This window comes from Myotis nattereri (genome assembly GCF_964212035.1).
Source record: "Myotis nattereri genome assembly, chromosome: 11".
Classification (NCBI taxonomy): Eukaryota; Metazoa; Chordata; class Mammalia; order Chiroptera; family Vespertilionidae; genus Myotis; species Myotis nattereri.
In genome coordinates this window covers 60,565,583-60,591,192 of record NC_138086.1, presented here as the reverse complement: position 1 = coordinate 60,591,192, position 25,610 = coordinate 60,565,583, and the positions used below count along the sequence as shown (strand labels likewise).

Below are 25,610 nucleotides of genomic sequence, written 5' to 3'. Positions count from 1 at the left end.
GGGCAAGTGTGTGTCATGGAACAAGAGAGAGAGGGAACAAAGAGAGAGGGAACTCTTTAGGGATTTTAACCCTTCCAAGATTCCGAGCATTTGCAGTGGCTCCACCCTTCTAGCTAATGGTCTTTGTTCCCCAGGCTAGACTGACAGACAAGCATCTTTCCTATGATATCCACTCTATTAGGCATGCATCCGTCTCTCCCTTTGTCCTGTCCCTTCCCCCAGCAGTTTGCAGGGCGTGGGCCAGGGGTTCTCTGGGGAGAATGAAGCTGTATTCTCCTGGTGAAGCTGCCCAGATGACCATGCTTATACTGTCTGGCCTTCCCTTCGCTCTCTTCCTATTATTAATATTAATAACTAGCTAATTAGGAGAATAACATTTTTTCTTCAGGGTAATTTCAGACTGAAATTGAAAGATTAAGTCTGAGTAATATGCTTTAGAAAGCAAGGGGGGAAGGGGCCTGGGGAAGTGAGGTTTGTGGGAGGATATGTGATAATGACAGACCAGGGGGGACTTTTAGGGAAGATTGGGTCAAATAGAGAACTGTGTCCCCCGTCTCTGAACATCGCTTATGGTTTCTATGGGACAGTCATGGCTTCTCATGACTCTCTGCACCTCTCAAGTCTAGACATGAAACTATAAACAAGGAGTATCCGAATGTTATTACTGGCTGTTCTGAGCCTGATTCATAGCCAAGAAGTGGTGCCTGTGCGTGTTAAGCTATTATCTACATGACGAGTAAACAAAACTTTAAAAGAGTTCCATTTCATGGACTCATAGGATAATTGAGTTTCAAAGTTAGACAGGATCATCAGGCTGATGGAATGTTGGTAAGTGTCACTTCAAACAGTAGATTCCATGATCAAATAGGTTTGGAATAAATTCAACCAAGTTAACAGATGTGGCTTTTGCTGTTTGCCTGTTATAACTGCAGAACCCCTCAGAGCCTTTACTGTGTTAATATGCATTGTTGTGTGTCTTCAAGGGAAATGTAGCAGCAGCACTCCCCAAGGTAACTGATCTGTGAGGACTTATTTTTCCCACATAGAGAGCTGTGTGAGGCTGGTATTTAACAGAGTACGTCATGAGTGATTATGATGCAGGAAAACACCTTTATTTTTCAGACACTAAGTCTCACGTCTTAGTCTTTTTGAGTTGCTATTTATAGGAAGGATCATGTCTGCTCTTACACTGCATGGATCTCACTGAGAGAACTGTCAAAACAGTGAGAGCTTCAATTAGGAGTTTAAATCAAACTCCAGAAACACCACTGTGTACATGTACCTATAACTTATAAAATCCCCCACCTTCCAGGATCTAACTTTTTTAATGTGCTACTTGTCTGGGTTGGTCTGTGTGGGGCCAAATAATCCCTGATCTAATGAACTCGTAAAATTTGATTTCTGCAGCTTTGGTCTGATACTCCTTAAGTTGGAGGACAGGATGGGGACACAAATGGACCGAGACCATTTGTTATCAGTGGAAGTGGAGTTCTTGGGGTGCTACGAGGAAAATAATTTTCTGAAGCCCCCACTGGCGGATGGTGTTTTGTGGAATGCTTTATTGATGATGTAAAATTAAGGGGGTTCCCCTCCAACGCCCCATCTCTGTCCTTCCCACCATGGAAAAAGTCGAATCTTATCTTCAGCAGGGCCAGAGTTAAGTCCGCTGCCCAGAATTTCTGTTCCATATTAAAGTCCAGTCCAGTCCAGCATCTGGCTAGCCTACTGTGTGTTCCCAGCTGCAGTCCGTTGCGTGTGGGGTCCCATGCTGCTGCTCAAGGTCACATGGCTATGGAGAGAGAACAGGCGAGTGCACAAGTGAGTGTGGGCCACAGAGCAAGAGCAGGAGTGAGTAAGGGAGAGGGAACTCTGTGTTTGGTGATTTTAACTTTCCAAGATTTCATTCTCTTGCTTCTGATGGAGCCCATCCCCTGGCCAATCCATTGTTCCCTGGGCTAGACTGACAGGCTAGCACCTTCCCTATGTCACCTGACTACACTGTGCAGGTGCCCACCCTCTCTGTTCTATCCCTCCCCAGTGACCTGCAGGGAATGGACTGGTGGTTCCCTGGGGAATGTGAAGCTGCCCAAATGACCATGTTTATAATGTCTGGCCTTCCCTTCGCTCTCTTCTTATTAACATTAATAAACCAGCTAACAAGACGATAACACATTGCCTGCTGCTATGGAATAAACAAAACAGGGACAGCTGTTCTAAGCTGTCAGATAAGCTTATGACTGGAGTACATTCCTGGAGCTCTGTGGTAGAGAAGACGGTTACACACGTGGCTGTAGCCTGCTCTCTACACCTCACAGTTCTTCCATCTTCCCTTCTCCACCCAGACACCCACTCTGCCTTCTTTCCTCCAAGTTAGCTAGTAGGGTTTATTTAACTTTCTTTAAAAGAGAGGGAGAGAGAGAGGGAAAGAAAAAGAAGGGGAGGGGAGCGCGAGGGGGGGGTGGGGGGAGAGTGGGAGTACCAGGAAATCTACTTTGTGTGTGTTGGCGAGTCACCGTTGTGGTGTAACAACAGCTCAGCTGGGATTCCCAGTGTGAATAGTTTCCATTCGCACCTCCAGTTAAAAGACCTTTAAGCCACTGAGTTTCTTATCTGCATTCTTGGGAGGTTTCTGCATTCCCCAGCTGGATGACGGGGAGAGGTGTGACCTATGCAGATTCTCTCTTCTTGGAGCCTACTGTTGAAAGAGGGCCAGAGAAGAGGACTGCTGGAGGTGTTTGAGTCAGGATCTGAGATTGGTGAGTACGGAGAAAATGAGAAGTGTGGATCAGGTGACCATTTTAGGAAAAGGAACCATACAGAACAGAAAAGCAATGGCTGTTTTCGCTGTAGTTCAGTAATTTGTGTTCCTTATTTTTAAAAAGCAAAAAAAAAAAAAAAGTCTGTCGACATTGGAAACGTCCAAAACTTGTCGAGAATTTTAATGAATTTATTTGAGCTAAATTGACAACAATGGCTGGAAAGCAAAACCTGAACGGATGGAGAAAGTGTTTGGAGAATGGCAGTTTTGCAGTTGATTTTATACATTACTTTCAAAGGAGCAAGGCATAAGGAGTATTACATGAAATCTACTGGTGGTAGATTAGGGAGGTGGGAGAAAGCAAAGTGGGGAAATCTCTGGGATTGTTTAAAGAGTAAAACCGGGAGACACATACTCCTTTTACTCTGGTTGGGATACGATAGTTAACAATTAACATTGACAGCACATGGAAATGGTATTTGGGCAACAAGTTCCCTGGTCTCATGCTTTGTTGAGAAACTGTGCCCTGGGAAAAGGGATTACTCTGACATTCCAAAGGTAGGTTGTCCTAGATGCAAAAAGATGATAGACAGTCTCAGTTAAGGTGAAGACTGACCTTTGTCAAGGCAGATACCCGTTTAGGGCACGACTGCCTGCCATGACTTGCTTTCAGTTTGGAAATTTTAATTTCAGACCTTCCTGTACGGTTGCTGTAGGTCTCTGAGTTTGTAAGATCTGCCATGCAGGCCTCCCCTGAGCTTGTCAAGTTTGGTATGTGGCCTCTTTTTCGTCAAAGGGAAATTAAAATATTACCCAAAAGTCTTAACCAGAAAGTAACCAATGTTATCATTTATTTCAAGCTTGCCTCTGTACATATGGTGAGAGAGACGAATAGAGAGATGGATAGATAGACAATAGGCAGAAATAATTGTAAAAGATTGAGCTGAAACTAAACATAGTTTTAAAGTAAAATATTTGATCTTACTTAGAATTTAACAAAAGGTAAAGAAATGGCCAATTTCCTGAAAGATTATTTCTTATTCTAGTGGATTCATTTTCCTGGTTCACAGGAGAGAGGCGTGGGAGTCAGAATGGGCTGAGCTGGCTATAAGCACATAGCAAACAATCTAACACTTCGTTCAGGGTCCCTCCCCTGATTTCACATGTTTTTCATTTGTTTTGTTTTTATTTTGTTAGAATCTATACTTTCAACACTCAGTAGCTATAATTCCTCTGGTTACTCCCCCACACATTTAATTCTAATCAATGCACTTTCAACTGTCAGTCTTTCCCATGGCTTTGCCCTTCCTAATAATTTACTATTTGGTGGGCTTCATCATCCTGAGTCATTAAGTTTTTTAAGAAAGGGCTTCTGGATGCATATTTCCTGAGTTGTTTTATCTTTGGGAATTGTTACCTATCACCTTTGTTTTTGAAAGACAACTTTTCTATTGCCCAATTGTCTGCTAAAGAAACTGTACCAGTTTATATTCTACTAGAATGCCTGTCTCGAATGGGTAACTTTTACGTAAGAATATCTGTTTACCTGAAATAGTGGAATTATATTGGGCAGTGACTGAAAGAAGTTTGAGTTGGTAGATTGGACATCAGATTATGGAAACACTTGAATGTTGGGAAATTGCCTATTTTCTTGGTGAATTTCACATTTCCTTGCCAAATTCACAGCTTGCTAGCAGGCCAAATGACAGCTACTGGTCAGGTTTGCTGAACTGTTTCTAGGACTTTGTAAATTGTGTGGGAATCCCCTTAGGATTCTCCCCATATCCTCCCCCACCCACTCTGGGAAAAGGCATCTGGCTGGCTGAGGGTGGATTTTACTGCCATGTAAAGATAGTAGAAAGTGTTAAATATTTACATCTATCAAAAAAATTAGCATCTGGTCATTGTTTGAACTGATAATATTTTCTTTGTTCTGAAATATAATCTTTTGTTTCATGTCACAGAATATTTTTTAAAGACTGAGTATCTTCCTTAGCCATTTTATTCCTAAATGACACATGGACTTCACACATCTTTTTGCAACATTCCCAATGGTTTTTAATTGAGGCTGTAAGAGTCAGAAGGTCTGATCCTTTTAGTGCAGCTCATCTCTGTACTGACACAGTTTGAAGTACTTGTAAGTTGAAGTTGGGCTTATTATTAAAATCCCTGCTGACCTCATGGGAAAAACGAATAGTCCACGTCACCCTTTAGTTCATTCTCTCCCAACAACGGAGGAAATGGGAAAGAACATTTCCCAAATGACTTCATACAGTTTAGCTTTGGCCATCGTGGCTTACGGTGGTGACTCAGCTGTCTGTCTGCCAGCCATGGGCATTTTCAGAGCCGACGGAGTGAGAACACACCTGGGAGATTTCAGGAGGCAGAAATGTCTGAGATGTTCTCGCTTGGTGCTGAAGGGAAGGAGGGAGGAGTAAGTGGCTCAGAATGGTGCAGTCTAAGGCTGTGCTGTCCGATACGGAAGGTACTAGCTACATGTGGCTATTTAAATTGAAATTATTTAAAATTAAGTCCAATTTAAAATTCAGTTTCTTAGTTGCACTGCCACACTTGTTGTTGTTTGTTTGTTTTAAAATGTATTTTTATTGATTTCAGAGAGGAAGGGAAAGGGAGAGGGAGAAATAGAAACATCAGTGAGAGAGAATCATTGATCGGCTGCCTCCTGCACGCCACCTACTGGAGATCGAGCCTGCAACCGGGGCATGTGCCCTGACCAGGAATCAAACCACAACCTCCTGGTTCATAGGTTGATGCTCAACCACTGAGCCATACCGGCCGGGCAGCACTGGCCACACTTGAAGGGCTCCGTAGCCACATGTGGCTAGAGGCTGCTGAGTCAGATGGCACCTTTTCTCCCTCCCTCCTCCTGCTTTCAGTTATTCTGCTGCACTCCAATAGTGAAGCACTGGCCTCCATATTAACCACGTGGTTTCTGGGCCTGGATCGCCCTCGGGGAATTTTGTGTACAATCCAGACTAGATCTTTGCACTGCAGGATCAACCACACAGCTCTCTGGCCAAGGCCGTGTTCTTACCGAAGGACTGAGTGGTTCTCGGGATTTGGGCTCTTGAATTTAATAATAAAACTGCCATTTCACAATATTTAAATGTACCTGCTTAGGACTTTTACTTCGGTTCCCACTTCCCCTTCCGGGTGTGTGTTCTTGATGAAGGGTTCTGGGATCTGTCCTAGGTGGATGGACGTGCACCAATTGACCCCAGGGCCTTAGTAAGAGAAGTTCTCTGTGGCTCAGTTACCCATTGAGAACTCACTGTCAACCACTGCTAAGGCTATTGCAGACAAATGCCAAATGATATGTGAGACATTTTGAGGTTTGTGTTAAAAGGTTCTTAATGTTTGTGCCTGGTTTTAGATTTCCAGCATCCCATTTGTGGCCTGTCACTCTCAGACACACCCTGATGAGCTACCTGGCCCTTACACTAACCTGTGTGCTTCATGTAAATGACTTTCTAAGGGAGGTAGGTTATGTTTGTTGACCAGGGAGCCCTCTTCCAAGTCTGACCTAATCCAGCTAGACTTTTCATGACATTATTTACACCTCCCATTTTGACTTAGGTTTTCTTATTTGTAATTTCTATTACTTATTACTCTTTTGTACCATTCTCATTTCGTGCAAACTTCTAAACAATTAGAATCCATCTTTCTCTAAAATTTTTAAGTTTGATATATGGATATTTTAGAATATTTCTTTCCCTATTTGAGATCAAATATGTTTTAGTAAAAATCTCGTTGTAGCTAGTGTAAGGGGGAGGGACACCGATTTGATAAATAATCTGCCATGTGCCAGGTTCTGTGCCAGTTTTAGGACATTTTATAAAACAAAAACAGAATAAGCCAGTCTTCAAACTGCTTCTGATCTATACGCTCTACTGGAGGGAGAAAATGACCATTGTATTGTGGGCGTTAGTAATAGAGGTGCTTTTACATCTTTCTTGCCTTTCAAGCTCTAGTCTAGCAAAAACCACCTAATATTTTAGCCTGTTTTCTCTGTCTTTTCCTTCTATTTCTCCTTATACTTTTTTCAGCTTGCATAGTTTAAAAGTGTTGTATGTCCATTTTCCTGCAGCAGACCTTCCCTGGGAGTGAGTGGGGTGCCCTGGTACCCCCTTCCCCAACTACCTACATTCACTAAAGTAGTGATTCCTTGCTTTCTTTCCGGCCTTTTGCAAAGCATTGTTTGAAAAGGATGCCCCCAAAATATAACTCGGAAAATTCACTTTGTAGAATTTGTTTACGCTTAGATTCTCTGTCCTAGGTGATTCTTAGTGAGGTAGACAAACAAAGTCGAAGTGTGTACATTTGAAACATTAACCATTGGGTGTTTAGTTTCTTGTTATTTGAGAACGTTCAGTTAGGGCTTATGGAGCTTTATTCATTCTTAGCTTAATGTTTACATTTCTGAAAAGACCGACTAGTAGAGTTTTTATAGGAAATGGGAAGTTTTTAAAATTCATCTTCATATTTCACAGTGACTTAATTGACAGTCTTTTTAGATAAGTAATTGAAATGCACTCTGTGGTTGCTAGTTGTTAAAATTCTACCCTGCTTCCACCAGTAGTTGTCAGGTGAGGGAGGCTAACAACACCCACTGATAAAATTCAAACCACAAGATGTTATTTATAGTTCTTGGGGGGACGCGCTCTCTTCGTACCCTTTAAACTGCTCAGTCATGTCCTCTTTGCATTTTAATTTGATGTAAATTTAGATGCAGTAGAAGTAGATACTTGAATGAAATTAAATACTAAAATGAAAGGAGGCAGTTCTCTGGAATAAATCTTCCTATCATCTCTGGGTGGATGCAAGATTTAGGGCAGTGGTTCTTCACCCTCACTGTGTCTCAGAATCACCTGGGGAGCTTGCAAAACGCCTTTGCCAGGCCTCATCCCAGAGGGTCTGGATCAGCCGTGGGCAAACTACGGCCGGCCCGTTTGAAATGAATAAAACTAAAAAAAAAAAAAAAAAGACCGTACCCTTTTATGTAATGATGTTTACTTTGAATTTATATTAGTTCACACAAACACTCCATCCATGCTTTTGTTCTGGCCCTCCAGTCCAGTTTAAGAACCCATTGTGGCCCTTGAGTCAAAAAGTTTGCCCACCCCTGGTCTGGATGCATGGTATAGAGTAGTCCCAGCCTTTGGTGTTTTTAAGAAGCTCCCCAGAATGATCCTGGCCTACAGCCAGGCTTGTGAAATATTGCGTGGGTGCTCACCCCACTCTCCATATTCCTGTCTACCTACTCAAGTCCTACCCACACCTGTAAGTCTCCCCACAGGCCACCTCTTTCAGACTTGCACTCACAGCTCCAGCCTCACTGAGCTCTTCCCTCTGACTGTCCACAACACCTACAAGATTTTCCACCCTGAGCTGAGTTCTTGTTCATTATGGACATCTTCTCTCCTTGATCAGAGTAATTTCCTCCGTGGATTAAGCATCTGCCATTTAGTTCCATCCCTTAAGGGTTGGCATAGCTATGGACGCATAGTAAGTACTTTATAGGTCTGCACTGAGTTGACTTTTCATCAGCATGGCAGTTCTCCTTTGTCCCCTTGTCTTTGCACTATGGTTTCCTTTATTAGCCCACATTTATCCATAGTGTTTCTTCTTCGTGAGACATGGGAGGACAAGTAAGAGTGGCTGAACTGTAGAAGGAAGAGGAAACTCAGCCCATTTCTGACTTTGTCATTTGAGAGTGGAGGGTTTGTCATTGACTTGTAGTCCCATCCCTCTCCAATCAGAACATTCAGTCATCCTGCTTTAGAGTGGCTCTTGGGATCACGAAGTGAGAGTGTGTGTGTGTGTGTGTGAGTGAAGTATAAGACGGAGGAGGCTGTCCCCCTGGAGAAGGTGACAATGACCTGAGGAATGCATCTCTGCCATTAGGCCTATTGAAGAATATGGGGTTATTTCTGGAGAGGATAATATACTCCTAGAACTTGAAAATAGAAAGGAAAGGGAGAATGGTTATTGATAAATAACAAGCCAAGGCATGATAATAACTTGCCCAAATTCCAGATCTACCGCTTTTTACCTCTGTTCATTGGTTTGGGTAAAAATACAGTCACAAGAAACCTCAACTGTATCCCTAGTCTTATAAAGTCATGATAGGAAGCTGAAGGACTGGAGGGGGAGTGGGGGAGTGTGTTGTTTCTACCTTCCCAGGGATTGGAAGAGGCTAAGGAAAGTGCACAAATAACTGTAGCACAGATAGTGCTTGCAAACAGGGTTTGGTTTGTGGAGTAGGTTCTTAACATCTTTGAGGGCAAGTATGTTTTTTGTTGTTTTTTTTTAAATATATTTTTTATTGATTTTTTACAGAGAGGAAGGGAGAGAGATAGAGAGTTAGAAACATCGATGAGAAACATCGATCAGCTGCCTCCTGCACATCTCCCACTGGGGATGTGCCCGCAACCCAGGTACATGAGGGGCAAGTATGTTTGTAAAGAGATGTGCTAACCTGATTCAGAGCATTCAGCTGAACTTTGAGGGGAAGGAAAAAATAACATTACAACTTGATTGGATGGGGAACACTAAGCATAGCAAAAAGAAGACCAATAACAGTGAAGGAGGACTTCAGTAATCCATAAAGACAGCAGCACAACCCTGGGAATCTTGGTGGTTATAACGCCTTGCTGTTTGCCATTGTGCAGCTCTGAGGACTAAGCAAAGTAAACCTGAAACCTTAAAACTTGGACAGAGATAGGGTCACCCAGTAGGTAGTTGGTAAGGGTGGTTCTCAGGATTAAAACATGATTCCAGAAGGGAATATTTTGCTTTAAAGAAGCAGGCCTGTAGAAATCTGGACCCTAAAGGTGAATTGCTAGGTAAGGTTGCTAGGAAAGTAGGACCAATATTATGGATTGCCAGGAAGAGGTTATAAATGATGCTTTCTCCCCAGAGACGATAACTCTAGAATGGATGCCAAATGTGCTGGGAAAGCCCACTGGAAGTTTCATTCTGCTAACTTCAGCTAAACTCTTGACTTTCCTGCTGATCATTTGATTCTTAAGAAGACTGAGAAAATGATATAAGGAGACATCTCTGAAAAGAAACAAAGAAACATTGGCCAGTTATATAAAATGATAAGAGCCAGGAGATGAAATCCCTAAAGAAGCCATGTATTCTAGAAACATTTCAACAGTTCAGACAAGAGAAAGAAATGAACTCTCTTGTGGCCTAAGACAAAATGGTAAGGAGATTTCAAAAGGAAAGGAGAGCTGAAATGCTCTGAAACACGACCCCTGATGACTCCCGTAAACAGGAAAGGAGAAAGGCTCCTATGAAATATAGAAATGTGCTCACACAAAGAATGTTGTTCCTGTTAACTCAGATTAATGAAGGCTTTTCAGTCTGGCTAACAATTATTGTTACCAGCCTTTGTAAGTTACTTTCCCACAGGATGTGAAGATGAGTAAAGTGCAGCCCCTGAGTGAGATGCGGACGTAACACCTAGTGGTCAGGGTCTAAAGAGTGAGTCAGAGTGCAGGAAGCTCAGGGCCTACTTTCAGAGAGCTAAAACCAAAGCAGGGCTTCACAGGGAAAATAAAACTGGGGGTGGGCGTTTTCAGAAAAGGTTTCATGGCAAAGGTGACACAGGAAGTGCTGTTTGGAGGGTGGTGGGAATTCCCACAGGTGGAGCGAGAAACCGGGTTAGGAGGGCGCTCCACACGGAAGGACTAGCCAGGACTAGCCAGAGCAGTGTACCTGCAGGAGAGCTCAGAACATAGGTGTGGATGTGCGAGCTTTTGGAGGCCAGGTTTGAGGAATAACAGCTAAAATATAATTAAGGGGTGGCTGCCGAGTACTGTGTTGAGTTTGACAAGCATTATTAAAATTTTTTAAATTACAGTTTACATTTAATATTACTTTATATTAGTTTCAGGTATACAGATAGCATAGTGGTTAAACATTTACGTAATTTGCAAAGTGATCCACCCAATAAGTCTAGTACCCACCCAACACCATCCATAGTTATTACAATATTATTGATTGTATTCCCTGCGCTGTACTTTACATTTCCACGACTGTTTTGTAACTGCCAATTGTACTTCTTAATCCCTTCACCTTTTTCTCCCTGTCCCCTATCCCGCTGCCATCTGACAACCATCTGCTTGGTCTCTGTACCTTTGCGTGCTCTTCAAGTTTTACATGCATCGTTTCAGCCAAACGTCCCCAAAACTTACCACTTTCCTCTGCCCCTCTTTTCAGATGAGGAAAGAACTCAGAAGCTTGGTCATTCCCAGGATGTGGCAGATAGTGCTCGAGTGCAAAGCCAGTTCAATGTAACTGTTGTGAAGAGCTTAGGATTTTTAACTTAATTCTCTGACTGTGGGAAGTTAGAGCAGAGAAGAGACCCTGGAAGCTGTTTGTGGAAGGTGGACTGGGTAGGGAGTGTACGGTGATTAAAGCGAAGGGCGAGGGAAAGTAGAGACCCCCTCATGGGGTCCACAGTGGATTGGTGGTCTGCGCATGGAAGAATAGAAAACAAATTCTTCCAGCTCCGAACCCCAGGATTTAAAAAAAGATAAGCTTCGGAGTGGGGAAACTTTCTCTTCACAAACATCAGGAGTCAAAAGAATTATTCAGATTCTACTTGTTTTCCATCTCTTTTCTAAAGAACTAACGGAAAAGAATTGAGTAAACGGAGAAGAGAAAATTAAAACCCAAGACAGGTGAAGGGATAGGAAACAGGTTGGGTGATAAGAATATAGATTTTTTAAAAATCATTTTTTAATTTTTCAATTACAGTTGACATACATTACTTATATTAGTTCAGGTGTATACCTCAGTGATTAGACATTCCAAAACTTACTAAGTGATCATCCTGAAAAATCTCATACCCATCTGACACCGTACATAGTTGTTAGAATATTATTGACTGTATTCCCTATGCTGTACTTTGCACCCCATAACTATACTATAACTACTAATTTGTACTTCCAAATCCCTTCAGCTTTTTTACCCATCCTCCCAACCCCTCCTCCCATCTGGCAACCGTCAAAATGTTCTCTGTATCTATGAAACTGTTTGTGTTCTGTTTGTTTATTTATTTTTATTTTTAGATTTAGTTGTTGATATATATGTATTTATTGCCAAAAACCACTTGGGGGAATGTGTTAAATATGCAGATTATCAGGCCCATCCCTAGATATTCTGAGTCAGTTGATCTAAAGTGGAGCTTCCAAAAGCTGCATTTTAATTAAGGGCCCAGGAGACCCGTATGAAGAAAAGGTGGACCTGGACACTGAGGAATTAGCTATGACCACACAGTTATGGGGGTTTACAGTGGGTTGGCAAATTTGGACCAGAAATGCTAATTAATGAACACACTGACATAAGATTCCCTTGGGTGAGGACAGAGTTCCCATGCCTACGCAGTCTGGATGCTGCAACAAAGAGCAAGTGGGTCAAATACATCCAACGACAGTTGGTCCCTAGAAATATCTTGACTGCCTGGGAAAATGGGCCAAAATTAATGAGATAATAATGATGATGATAATAATAACAATAGTTACATCCTGAATTTCAGCTAAAGGAAGTGAGGGAGAGAGGAGACGAAAGCCCAGCTTCCCCACAGTCCCTACTACAGCAGAGTCCTGGAGAACAGCGAGCACTGGAAAGAGGTGGGGTCCCCAGAGCTAAGGCGCACTGACGCAGTGCTAGTGGCCGCAGTGCTAGTGGCCGCAGTGCTAGTGGCCGCAGTGCTAGTGGCCGCAGTGCTAGTGGCCGCAGTGTATCTAAGGCAGGAGAGGTGGTTGTTCCCTTCTTTCCCACTCAGGCAGCCACCCCAGAAGCTTATCCTTAGACCTGGGCACCGTTTTTAGGGACGCACAGACGAGTTGAAGTGTAATCAGAGTTGGACGCCTGTGATCACACGGGCTCTGGATCCATGTCACATAAGAAACAACCAAGGAAAAAGTGGCTGTTTGGTTGGAGAAGAAGCGGTTGGCTGGGTGGGAGGTAGGGATGGCGGGAGTTCCATGAGGATTATGGTGGGAAAAAAGATTAATCCTGTTCCCCATAGTGATGGGGCAGATCTAGGACGAGGGTATGGAAATGATAGTGAGGCAAAAGTCAACTCTAAATGAAAGACCACCTGGAATATTTCTTTTTTTAACAAAAAAATGAATCTTCTTTTGTGGGAAGTGGTCGAGCATGGTCGTCTTGCTGTGTTACAGGAAGAATTCTTGCGTTGGGTACGAAGCTGGGGCTAGCATTTACACTGAGGTTCCAGGATCCTGTGCAATGCTGACTAGTATTTTTGTGCTCTTTGTTCTGTTTACTCAGTGACGGTAAATAAGTGGTTCCAGCACACGCCTACAGCCTGGCACCACCATCAAACCTTTTGTCTTATGGAAACGGCCACACTTCACATCTGTCTCCATGTGCGTTTGTTGCTGGATCGGGCTCTGAGCAGTGCTAGCCTTCTCTGAAGAAGGGGGTTGCAAAGGGCATAAAGCACCTTCTGTGTGATGGTGATGGGGCGCGGGAATGGGTATTCGGTTTCAGTGTGAGAGTATGCATCCGAATCCTCAGGCCTCTCGACCCCTGTCTTCCCAGAAGACTAAGAGGGTTCTGGAGGGATTCCTTGCCCATGGGGCAGTGCGGGTGGCGCTGTCTTTGACTCTAAGTCTCAGTATTCATCCCCCAGGGACAGTCAGAAAGCATTTCAGGGTCAGGCCAGTAGTCCTGATGGTTAAGGCAGATCAGCCACAATTCACACAGGTCCAGGCTCAGCCCTTTGAAGGCATTGTGACTAGAACCCATTTCTTGAAACTCCTGATCTTCTGCAGAACTTACAACCAAATAACCAAAGCCCTACTTGTGATCATATAACATTTTGGAAATCAGGGTATTTCAGAGAGCAACATTTCTTAAAAAAAGAAAAAAAAAGAAGCATATCCGGGATTTGAATAATTTTCTTTTAACCAAAGAAGACCAGAAGATCAGAAATGGATGTTCCACTATACATTTTTCATTTTGTGGTGTTAATTCAGGGCATAATTTATGTATTTTACTGAGAAAATGTATATTAACTAGGTCTATATGCCATCTGGTCTTCATGTGAGTTGTTTCCGTTGTTTCCAAGGATGGAAGCAAAACCAGTTTCTCAAATGAAACATGACCAAGTGTGTGAGTGTAGACACCTAGGCCTGATGGATTAATAAATAGCTGTGTCATATGCCACTGTTTCAAATCTACTAGTTAATATTAAATTGCTTTTTTGGATAGCCACTAGTGATGAATAATGTGACTTTTATAGCTCAGCATTTCTGTCTTGTTCCAAAGTAAGCATGCAACTTGGATTATTTAAAAATCTGTTCGCAGTTGTGTTACGGATTTGGGGAAATGTTAATATGCTGAAAGACAAAAATACTTTAAAATCCTATGGGGTCCTTCTATAGTTTCCCTTGGTAGGCTCTTAACTTTGCTGCATATGCCCCATTTGGGAGGCCAGGAGAGAACTAAATGGAAATAACATCCATTGAGTGTCTGTTCTGTTCAAGCCAGACACTTTATCTTCATTTTCTCATTCCATCCTCACTGTTCCTCATTTCCTACATAAAGCGTTGACAGTCAGAGAGGTTAATACTTGCGTCAAGATGCGCAGAATTTATAGTTAGGGAGCACCAATTCAAACTGAAGCCTGGTTCCTTGTGAGGCACAGACCTGGTATGTACGTCTCCTTTGCATTATTTCCCAAACTGTGCATCCTTTTCTAAGTGAAAATTTCTAAAATAAATCTCAAAATCAGCTTTGTTGCCCAAATGCTTGGCAGTGCCTTGGTCATTTATTCTTTGCCATTCTTGGTAGAAACCAGAGTTCTCTTCTCCCTAACGCAGTGGTTCTCAACCTTCCTAATGCCGCGACCCTTTAATACAGTGCCTCATGTTGTGGTGACCCCCAACCATAAAATTATTTTCGCTGCTACTTCATAACTGTAATTTTGCTACTGTTATGAATCGTAATGTAAATAGCTGATATGCAGGATGTATTTTCAGGGGTCGCGACCCACAGGCGTTAGGGCCTAACGGAAGCCCCAGGGCGGCATAGGTTCGCATGTCTTATGCCCAAGGACTTGTAGCTGGAACACCGTTTTCACCTGGGCCTGACCCATCAGCTTCCCGAGCTGCAATGGAGGCAGAGGCCCGGCTCACCCCAGGGCCACAAGCAGGGCCCTTTTGATTTGGCCTAAGTGCTTCGGGCTTTACTCACCTATTGGATTTGGCTGCCAGGTAGTTTGTTGAAATGAAAGCAGGTCCAGACAATATCTGTTCCACATCAGACACCTGTGTAAGGCAAAAGGTGCAGCCTGCTCCTGTAGGCGTGGGGACGTCCCGGCTCCGGTCTGGGGCACGTGAACAAGTACTTGCCAGAGAGGCTTAAGGAGGTCTGGCTCCTACCAGTCAGATCACTGGCCAGGGACCTGGGGAGGCAGCAAATGCTCCATTTCTTGATCTGGGGGGTGGCGGTGTCAGTATTTGCAAATGTAAAATTGCATAGAGCTGTCTGTGCCCCTAAGGTTTGTTCACTTTACTATATGCCTCAGTAAAAAATAAAGGGGGACATAAATGTTTGTCCTTAAATTGTTCACCGTCGATGAGCAGGGGAACAATTGTTCAAACCAATAAACCCCTAGAGTCAGAGGTTTTCCATGGAAGGGCCATGGGGAGGGGTGACATCACTCAAGGCTCCTCATTTGCGCCCAGAAACACCTCTGAGCTGGCGGCCTGGCCCCTGGACAGTATCTGCCTCCCTTCAGGGCTTTCTCTTCCCCATTTCCCTAGGTCAGCCCAGGAAGTCCGCTAGGTAGAGTGGGAGACGTCAGTTTTCTGTGTGGCTCCCCTCGTCCAGGCCCTTCGTTTGGGGACTCCCATCCAGGTCTTCCCGTGGTTCTCTGGGTGGGAAGCAGGAGCTGCCTCATGCCACGTGGGCTGTACCATTACGGCCGCCGCTGCCTTCATTCTTTATTCTGCCATTTTAAGCAAGCAAATCCTTTCCCCAGAATTTGACTTCTTTTGTCCTTTAAGCCATCTTTGGAAATTTTAACAGAATATCTGATGAGGCGAGGCAGGAAGGTTCTGGGAATGAAACAGATCTCTCTTCCTAGGCAATAATTCCAGACTCTCCCAGAACGACGGATGTGTGTGTGTGTGTGTGTGTGTGTGTGGTGTGGTGGTGGTGGGGGTGGGGTGGGGGGGCTGTGGATTCCCACCCTTTCCTTTCCCTGAAGGACAAAAGGGGCCCGGGTGGGGGTGGTCCCCGACCGCGGTTCTTCAGACGCCCCAACACTAAGTTCCCATTTAAAGGAGGACACTTGGGCCTTGGCGGCGGCTGAGAGGTGAAATTTGGCAGAGTTCAAAGGTCAAGATGTCCCCTTTCATCTGTGGTCTCTACCACAGGGTGAGGGTGCTTCTGATTTCTGTTTCAGAATTCCCGTGACTCTCATTTTTGTTGCCCAAGTGCTCTTTCTTTTCCTTCTTCACATGTCACACGCCACCTCCATACTTACTGTCAGAATCTCAGCCTTAAAAAAAATACAAACACAGAAAAATGTTGTTGGTATCCCTAAACCACGGGGGAATCAGTTGTCACAGTAATGGCTGCTCCCTTGTCTCATAATTTGGGGTTCCCATCAGTTTCTTTTCTTACCGTTCTCAGACAGCAACAGCCAACACCATTGTTAATACACACTCATAACATTTTTTACCGTGGCCTTTGTTAACTAGCTTGCATTGCCTCTAACTTCAGGCACAGTCAGGCCCCATAAGAAAAGCTACTTTAGGAAGAGCCTGGTCCCTTGTTGGATACAGTGCGCAATGAACACAGATTCGGGGGGTATTTTCTGTGAACGCGACATGGGAATTGAGCTCTATAGCTACAGGTACCTTAATTGTATTTTCTGAGAGTTTCTTTCCCTTCATTGTCTTGATTTTAATTTACAGCTTTAGCATTTTTTTTAAAAATATATTTTATTGATTTTTTACAGAGAGGAAGGGAGAGGGATAGAGAGTTAGAAACATCGATAAGAGAGAAACACTGATCAGCTGCCTCCTGCACACTCCCCACTGGGGATGTGCCCGCAACCCAGGTACATGCCCTTGACGGAATTGAACCTGGGACCCCTGAGTCCGCAGGCTGACGCTCTATCCACTGAGCCAAACTGGTTAGGGCAATGTTTTTTGTTTTTTAAGAACTAAGTGTTAGTGAAAGGCAGAGATTGGAATATTTAATAATTAACCAAAAGTATGATACAATACCTAGCTGGTTCCTGGGCAATTACGTAACACTCTTCTTTTAAAATATACTATGTGAACACTAAGAACTGAATGGATTAGATAGAAATTGTTTTTCATTGTTAATATGCTTGGCAAAGTTGTAGAATTTATTTGAAACTAGTTTGTCAAATAAAAGCCTGGCCTTCTGAAGCCCAAACCAAACTCGTTAATCACCCTTAACTCGGGGCTGTGGATGAAGGCAGTGGTTCACCCCCAAAAAACGTTGCAGGGGTGGCAGGTGGCAGCCCAGTTAACACTCTGAGGGTGTCCCTGTCTCAGTCCTGGTCGACCCCCTTCCCCACCACAGACTTGCTGTCTTGAAGGTTGGTGCTGTGCAGGGAAAGGAATGGGATGCTGCTGCCTCCTCACATTGGGGTGATGGTGCACACTCTCTCCGAGTTTTTTTTTCTTCCGAGTTTTTCTTTTTCTTTTTTTTTTACAGCTGAGTATCATTGCATTGTGTAAATGCACAGCTTTTTTCTTCTTTTTAAAAAATATTTTTGTATGTTTTTATTGATTTCAGAGAGAGGAAGGGAGAGAGAGAGATAGAAACATCAATGATGAGAGCGGATCGTTGATCGGCTGCCTCCTGCACGCCCCACATTGGGGATGGAGCCTGCAACCCCGGGAACGTGCCCTGACCAGGAATTGAACTATGGCCTCCTGGTTCAGAGGTCGACACTCACCCTCTGAGCCACACCGGCTGAGCTCTATCCGAGTTTTTCCAGTCCAGCTCCTCAGTTCTCTTGGGCCCCAGAGAGGGTGCAGAAGCTGTCATCGCCTACCTGGCTCTCAGGATGCTGATTTCCAGCACCAGCGCTAAAGGCCTGGGATCTAACCGGACTCAGTCTCTTACCTGCTGAGTGATCAGGCAACTTACCCAACTTGTCAGAAACTCCAGTTTTTAGTTTTTTCCTCTGTAAAATAGAGGTAATGCTCTCCCGCCAGAATGATGATTAAATGAGACAATAGGTGTGGGAAGCCATCAAATGATCATTGTTTTAATTACTAACATACTAAGAGGTGATATGGGAAAATTCTGCTTTCCCCCTTGGTTTTTGTCGTGTAATAGTTTTTTGAAGATGACATCCCCACAAACCTGTGGTGGAACATATTTCCCATCATGCACCCCTCCAAAAAAAAGATTTTTTTAAAATTGTAGTAAAATGCACATGACGTAAAATTCACCTTTAAACGATTTTAAAGTATGTAATTCAGTGACATTTACTACATTCACAATGTTGTGCAACTACCACCATCATCTGGTTCCAGAACATTGTAATTACCCTGAAAGGAAGGCCCAGAGGATACACTAGTCACATCCCATTCCCCAACCCCCAGCCCCTGGCGACCACGAGTGGCCCTCTGTCTCCGTGGTTTTGACCACTCTGGATAGTCTCTATAAACAGACGCTTACAGTGCATGGTCTTTTGTTTCTAGCTTCTTTCACCTAAGTGTAACATTTTCAAGGTTCATCCATGTTATAGCATGATTCAGGGCTTCATGCCTTTTAATTCCTGAATAACATTCCATTGTATGGACATGCTGTCTTGGTCTCTTCCGGCTGCTGCAACAACATGCCACAGGCTGGGTGGCTTGTAAGCAACAGAAATCTATTTCTCACAGCTCTGGAGGCTGGAACTTCAAGGTGAGGGTGCCAGCAGGGTCAGAGGGCCTTCAGGCTGCAGATGTATCACTGTGTCCTCACACGGGGGAAGGGGCTGGGGAACTCGTGTGGTCTCTTTTAGAAGGGCATTAGTTCCATTCATGAGGGTTCTTCTCTCCCGACCTACGCACCTCACCATGGGCCCCCCTCACCTCCTAATAGCATCACCTTGGGCATTAGGGTTTCAACATATGAATTTGGGGGGGGACACAAACTTTCAGACCAGAGCATATACCATACGAAGTTTATCCATTCACCGGTTGATGTTCATCTGGTTTGTTTCTGCCTTTGGCTGTTGTGAATAGCATTGCTATGAACATTCTTGTACAAGTTTTTGTTTGAATACCTGTTTTAAATTCTTTTGGGTATATACTTAGGAGTGAAATTGTTGGATCATGTGATAATTCTGTATTTAACTTTTTAAAAAAACTGCCAAACTGTTTTGAACTCTGGCTGCCCATTTATCATCCCTCACCTGAAGGTTCCACTTTTCTTTGTAATTTGTTATTTCCTGCCCTGACCAGTTTGGCTCAGTGGGTAGAGAAGACTGAAGGGTCCCAGGTTTGATTCCTGTCAAGGGCATGTACCTCTGGGGTGTGTGCGGGAGGCAACCAATCCCTTAGTGTAACATGTGTTTGTAAGATGTGTCTCTCTCACCTTGATGTTTCTCTCTTTCTGTCTCTCCCCCTCCCTACCACTCTCTAAAATTTGGTGGAAAAATATCCTCGGGTGAGGATTAACAAAACAATAAACTTGTTATTTTCTATCTTTTTTATTTTATTACAGCTACCCTAGTGGATATGAAGTGCGATCTCCTGGTGATTTGGGTTGGTTTTATAGTACTTATTTTGTATGTTTCTGGACTCAGATGTTTATACTCTGCAGTGTTCCTAAGCCTGTCATATTGCAAAGCTACAAAACCACCTACACGTAATTTCCAGGAAGAGGAAGTTGTAAAGCACCTTTTCCTTCACGGCCCTTGTGCAGCTGAGCCTAGCGGCTCTGTACTCTGCCCTGCAGATAAGCCCCTCGCAGACAAGCGGCTAATTATAGACAATGCCTGTGGCCTCTGATCTGCTCTCTAATTTTCTTTTCTTTTGATTTTAGGGATTTCCTCTGGGTCATCCAAAATGCTTTCTGAGCACACTGCGTAAGAGCTGAGCCACCTGCCCGTTTGGGACTGCCATACTCTCTGCTCCGCTGTCTCCCAATGGCATTTTGACTGCATCGAGGCCACGTGACCTGCTGCTCATGATGAGTGATGAGAAGAACCTTGGGGTGTCCCCAAAATTGGTCTCCCCTTCCAGGAGCCCGAGTACCTGCTCCTCCAAGCAGGGAAGTCGGCAGGTAAAGTTTTAACTAATGCAACTTTTAAGATGCAAATTTAAATCAGGCAGTTTGTAGATTAAAGTGTGTATATTTACTTGGGAACGCCTACTTCTCAGTTTAAGAGCATTTGCTTCCAGCCCTGTCTTATTTACATGAGAAGAGTACATTTTTAGGTGGTTTTTAATAATGCAGCTTGAGTGCCTACCAGGTGGGAAGAGCTGTATTTGGCTCTTTGGATTATTTTACTCAGTCCTTGCAACTCTCCTCCAACACAGATATTAATATCCCCATGCTCTCCACGAGGAAGCTGAGTCAGACGACTGAGTTATTAAAGACACACAGCTAGTAAGTGGCAGAGCAAGAAACCAAAGCCCAGTCTGTTTGACTCCAGAGCCCATACGTCCATTTATACCCTACTAACCAACACAAAAAAATCAGTCACTTTTCCAGCAATTATAATACCCTCCCACCCGCCTCTTCCTTCCCTTATGACACCTTCCAATCACAGGCTGCCTTTGAGTCCCACCTGCCCTATTTCACTAATGGATGGGGAATCAAATCAACGGAGACGTGGTAAAAGGGAATTAAGTCGGAAGAAGAAAGAAGTGAAACAAAGGACTGAATAATTAACTTCTAAATAACTGTCAGCTAATTGTATGTTGCTTTTTTTGGTTTCGTTTCTAATAAATCCTGATTGGCAGACTTTGCTGGTTTTAGATCAGTACAATAAATGCACATTAATCATTGTAATTCTTCCACCTTCAGTCAAGTAGAGAGAGGGAGGGCTGTCCAAAAGCTCTGAGCCTCTTTAGTGTTTGCTGGCCCTGTTGGCTTTGTCAATCCCCCATGAGAAGCGACGGACTAAGAATTGGTCCAGAGCACTTGGTTCTAGATTTGGAAGCAACAACCCAGCAGCCTCCCACTTCGGGCATGTCCACGCATTTGTGACACATTCACACATTTGTGACTCATCATCACGGGTCTCGCCATTTGAATGTTGCCTGGGACAGGGAGCTTACCACCTCACAATGCTGCCTCATTTCATTAGCATCTATGATTCTAGACCAGCCGATGGGCTGCAAGAAGTTTTGTACCTGAATATTTAGTCAGGGGCACTGGCCTCTTTTCCCTCAGTGGTTCTCAACCTTCCTAATGCCGCGACCTTTAATACAGTGCCTCATGTTGTGGTGACCCCCAACCATAAAATTATCTTCGTTGCTACTTCATAACTGTAATTTTTGCTACTGTTATGAATCGTAATGTAAATATCTGATATGCAGGGTGTATTTTCATTGTTCGCGACCCGCAGGTTGAGAACCGCTGCTTAGATTGTCAAATAAGAAAATGACAGCAGCCAACACAATAGTAGTGCTCCGGTGTGAATGCCCTGTCTCGAACCATTAATATATAGGTCGTATAAGAGAGTTGCATCTTATTGGTCATGTCGCATAATAAGATTGCATCTGATTGGTTATTCTGAGTACCAGAAATCCTTATATACAAGTGTGGGCACCTGATTTTTTAAAAAGTCACTTTGGACCAAAAAGGATAGGTGGTTGTTGTTGTTATTATTTTGTAAATCAATCAAAACTGTACCTTTTTTTGTCAGATCTGCAAAAATATATTTTTTGGTATGCTGCAGAATTTTAGTAATTAATTTATGCTTACCATAGATGAAAGAGTTTTAAAATCACTGTCCTAGATGATTTGCCACAAGCCTGACATTGGGGAGCCCTCCACGATCTCTCCCAAGGGTTAGGAAGAAGAATTTTTTTCAGCACAGTCATCACGTTCTGCTGGGCTTTAAAAATGACTAAAAGTATTCCTTGACTGATGCACAATGACTCCTGGGAATTCCATTTTTGAGAGGGTAGCTGCGTCCACCGCCTTTGTCAGCTTTCCAGGTGGGCATTTTTCTCCCTACGCCAAATTTCTGGTTGGGGTTAGAACCGAATGAAGATTTCCCTCTATCAGCATCCTTGGATAAAGGGGGAGAACATGATTTATTTAAGCCAGAGCTTATAACACCAAAGGAATTGAAATTCTGGGACTGAATACACAGAAATTATTTGTTGGGTGTGTTATTTGAAATAGATTGATTTGGTTTTCACAGAGCTTTTTCTGAGGTCACATCCTAAAGAAAAAGAGAAATGTGTTTGATGCCTCAACGTTTTCTGACTTAGAATGGTTGGTCTTTCACCTATTCATCAATTGGTCATCTTTTATATTTAGTATCTACTACTTTCATGTGCATGTGATTTTGCTTTATAAGCATAAAGACTTGTTTTTCCTATGTGGCATGGCTATGCATTGTCTTTCACCTCTTTCTTCCACCCTGACCCCCAGGCTAGCACCTACCGATTGGTAGTAGCTGCTAGGAGCACTGTGTTGAGAAGGGTTGTGTGGTCGAGTCTGGTGCAGTGGAAAAGAGTGGCATGTTTTAGCTGTGACTCGTGGGCACAGGAAGGCTGAGGGGGAGCACAGGTGCCACATTTGTCACCCTTTAGTGATATTAGAGGGTTGATATTAAGAGATCTCTACACATGAAAAAAAAGAGATCTCTGCCACAGTCTCTATGTTCTGCTATTGGAGGAACGTCCAGCAAGTGAAGTTTGCCTCAGTTCTCCACCCTTAAAACGGCCTTGTTTCAAGACTCCCCGACACCCTGCAAAAGAAATGGATCTCTTTGAAGTGGACTGTCCTTCAGACCTAGTGCTTTACCGGATAGAAACCTATGCTTCTTGCAGGTTTGATGCAAGAAGCCAGCTTACTCAAAGAATAGGTTGTTGGTCCCTTCTGACCGTCTTCATCGTACCCTATTATCTGTAGTGTCCTAGGTTGATCTTTGCTTGAGTGTTTTTCCCCCTCCCAGGCTTTGGCTCAGCTATCTCATTAGCTAGACTGATCCATATGAAATTGTTTTTCCCTGTTGAATTTGGTGATATTCTTGAGAAGAATCTTCATTTATTGCTTTAAGACTTTAAAAATGATCTTTTATAAAAATACTAGATGCTCAGTATAGGTCATTTCCAAGGTACAATGCAATCCATGCGACTTGCAATACTTTAATTAATTTACTTTTAAATGGCTGCTGACAGGTCAAATAAAATGAAGCCTGAGAATGATTGTTGGTTGTGGAGGTCATCTGTGACATTGTCGAGTGGTGGGCATGAAAGGCTGGTTAGAATCTATTCATGACAGAATAGGAACAGAGGAAGAGCGTACCCCAATTCTACCAGGCTCCCAGACAGGATTTGAGAGACACCTTCACAAATGTTCTGTTTGGGAACCTTGAACATGTCTAATGCCATGCTCAACCCTGACCTCCTCTCTCCCCATGTGGATAATTCTCTGATTCATTAATTGGTTGAAAGAATAGATAGAGCTTGAGTCCTGGGTTCTAATTACACATCTTTTTAGCTTCCACAGCACATGGCAGATGCAAATTAGTGGACTGAATGCCAGCAGCAAGTATCCCTCCATTAGGGGAGGTGAGAATGTATGGCCAGGTATACATGTGGAATGTGAACAAGAAACTCACAGATTCCTCAGCTTCCTCACTCCAGTGACATATTATGAGGACCTTAAAAATGAACAAAGGCCTGTCCATTGAGTTTCTTCTAGCAAATGATGATGTAATCCCTAAATGCTTCCTATACCAGGATCTCTGAATGAACTGCTCTACTAGAAACTATGAAACAAGTTCTGCTTGTTGCTAGCTGGGTGACCTCGCCATCCTATATAATAAAGAGCTAATGTGCTAATTAGACTGAGCAGCTGAACGACCTTCCGAACATCCTTCTGAATGTAGCCAGGGCTGCGAGTGCCAAGACCCTTGCACGAATTTCGTGCATCAGGCCTCTAGTCTATAATAATAAAATCGTAAGATGCTAATTAGACCGGATGTCCTTCCGGACTAAGCCGGGGCTGCAGCCACGGAATCGAGGCAGCCGCAGCAGCTATGAGGGAGGGATCTGGATCCAAGCAGCCCGAGGGAGGGATCCAGGCAGCTGCCTGTGGCTGCGAAGGCTCACTCTTGCACGAATTTCATGCATCAGGCCTCTAGTGTTATATAAAACCTCTGAATCTCAGCTTTTTAGCTGTGAAATTTAGAACATTGTGCTTCCTTTTGAAAACTGAATGAAATAATAAGTATGAAGTACCTAGGCTAGCGGATGGTAGACATTCGGTAAGTGGGGATTAAATTAATGAATGAAGAAGCATGCAATTGCTAGGTAGAAAATTACTATTCACAAAGCTCTGTAGACATATGAAGTAGGTTAAGGGGTATCTAAGTGAGAGAGGCAATTACTATTTCAAAACTTGTACAATATGAGTAATTGCGGTTTCCTGTTGTCTTTTCCCACTGCCCCCTTCCATTTCTTTCCTAGAACTTTGAAACTAGCATGCTTCAGAAGCCAGATTGAGCTAAAGATGAATGACTAGGTTTTATCTTTAATGAAAGAGTTCTATATGCCCTAAACTTTACTTCTTCAATCAATGTCTATTAAGAACCTATTATTAAAAGACTGGGCAGGGAGATTTGAAGCTACAAAGGACAGGACAGCAGAGCAGATCTCAACAAACAAGTGGTCAACTCTGGGGAGGCTGTGGATTGTGAAGGGAGAATGGCCTCCATCCTTTTTTTCCTTTCTATGTTGCTAGCATTTGCTCCATAAGTCAGAAAACAGGAGGTGAATCCTGCTAAAATAATTGACAAGTGCTTAGTTCATGATTACAGGGGATTTGAAATGGAACAATCTATTGCCAGGTAAGCCTCCTTACAGATATGCAGTTTGTTCTCATCACCCTCGTGTCCCTGCGCTAATCTAAGGTGGCCTTTGAGCCTCCCGGGGTCATCCACGAGTGTTTGCTATTAGATGATGCAGCGCTCCAGGGAGCCCAGCTGCTGGGCTTGGTGCCAGAACCCACAGGGCACAGGAGTTGAATGGGAGAGAATTTGCCAAGAAAAGTGAATTAAAGCTCAGGAGTTTGTAATTTCAGCATCTGGTTATTGCAAATACTTAGTCCTGTTTATTTCTTTTAATTCATCACGTCTTCAGAGACACTGAGATTTACCAGCTGCCTTTTGTAAGCAGGGGCTAAACACTCTTGAGAGAGACCAATCAAGGAGGAGGGTCTTGGGAATGTTATAATTCATCATAATTGTTCTTTGATGGTCACAGAAAATGAAAAGCAGTGAATATGAACTTGCTCAGGAGCCAGGGCTTGAGTTTAAATCTTAGGTTGTTCATAAGCTGTTTGACCTTCGGCAGTTACTTGGTTTCTTATAAGGTTTTGCAAGTTGCTTAGCTAGAAGAGAGCCTGCATGTGGAGCGTGCTATATAAGTGATGGATGCATAAACCACTCTCACCTTCCCCAAGAAGAGTCCCAGGAGCCCTCAAGCAGTACCGCGTGAGGACTGTTCCTTTCAGCTGGAGGGGACGTGACATGACGCAGTCAGACGTCTTGGCTTCTATCTAGGTTGCTCAGAGAGGAGGAGTCAGCAAGGGACATAGATGTTAGCCAGTATCT

General features: G+C 43.5%; 1 protein-coding gene across 2 annotated transcripts in view; it reads left to right on the top strand.

The window, feature by feature from the left end:
- Positions 1 to 25,610, top strand: part of OSBPL3 (oxysterol binding protein like 3) — a 162,851-nt gene that overhangs the window by 66,304 nt on the left and 70,937 nt on the right. The window contains exons 1-2 of one of the 2 annotated variants that reach the window (XR_013996587.1): positions 2,708 to 2,756; positions 19,853 to 20,092. Coding sequence is in view for 1 of the 2 variants with exons in the window: in XM_081102192.1 (XP_080958318.1) it covers positions 19,997 to 20,092 (96 nt within the window). In the remaining variant the exon portion in view is untranslated. Of the gene's footprint in view, positions 1 to 2,707; positions 2,757 to 19,852; positions 20,093 to 25,610 lie in introns of those variants that run through there. The other variant, XM_081102192.1, reaches the window with a different exon arrangement.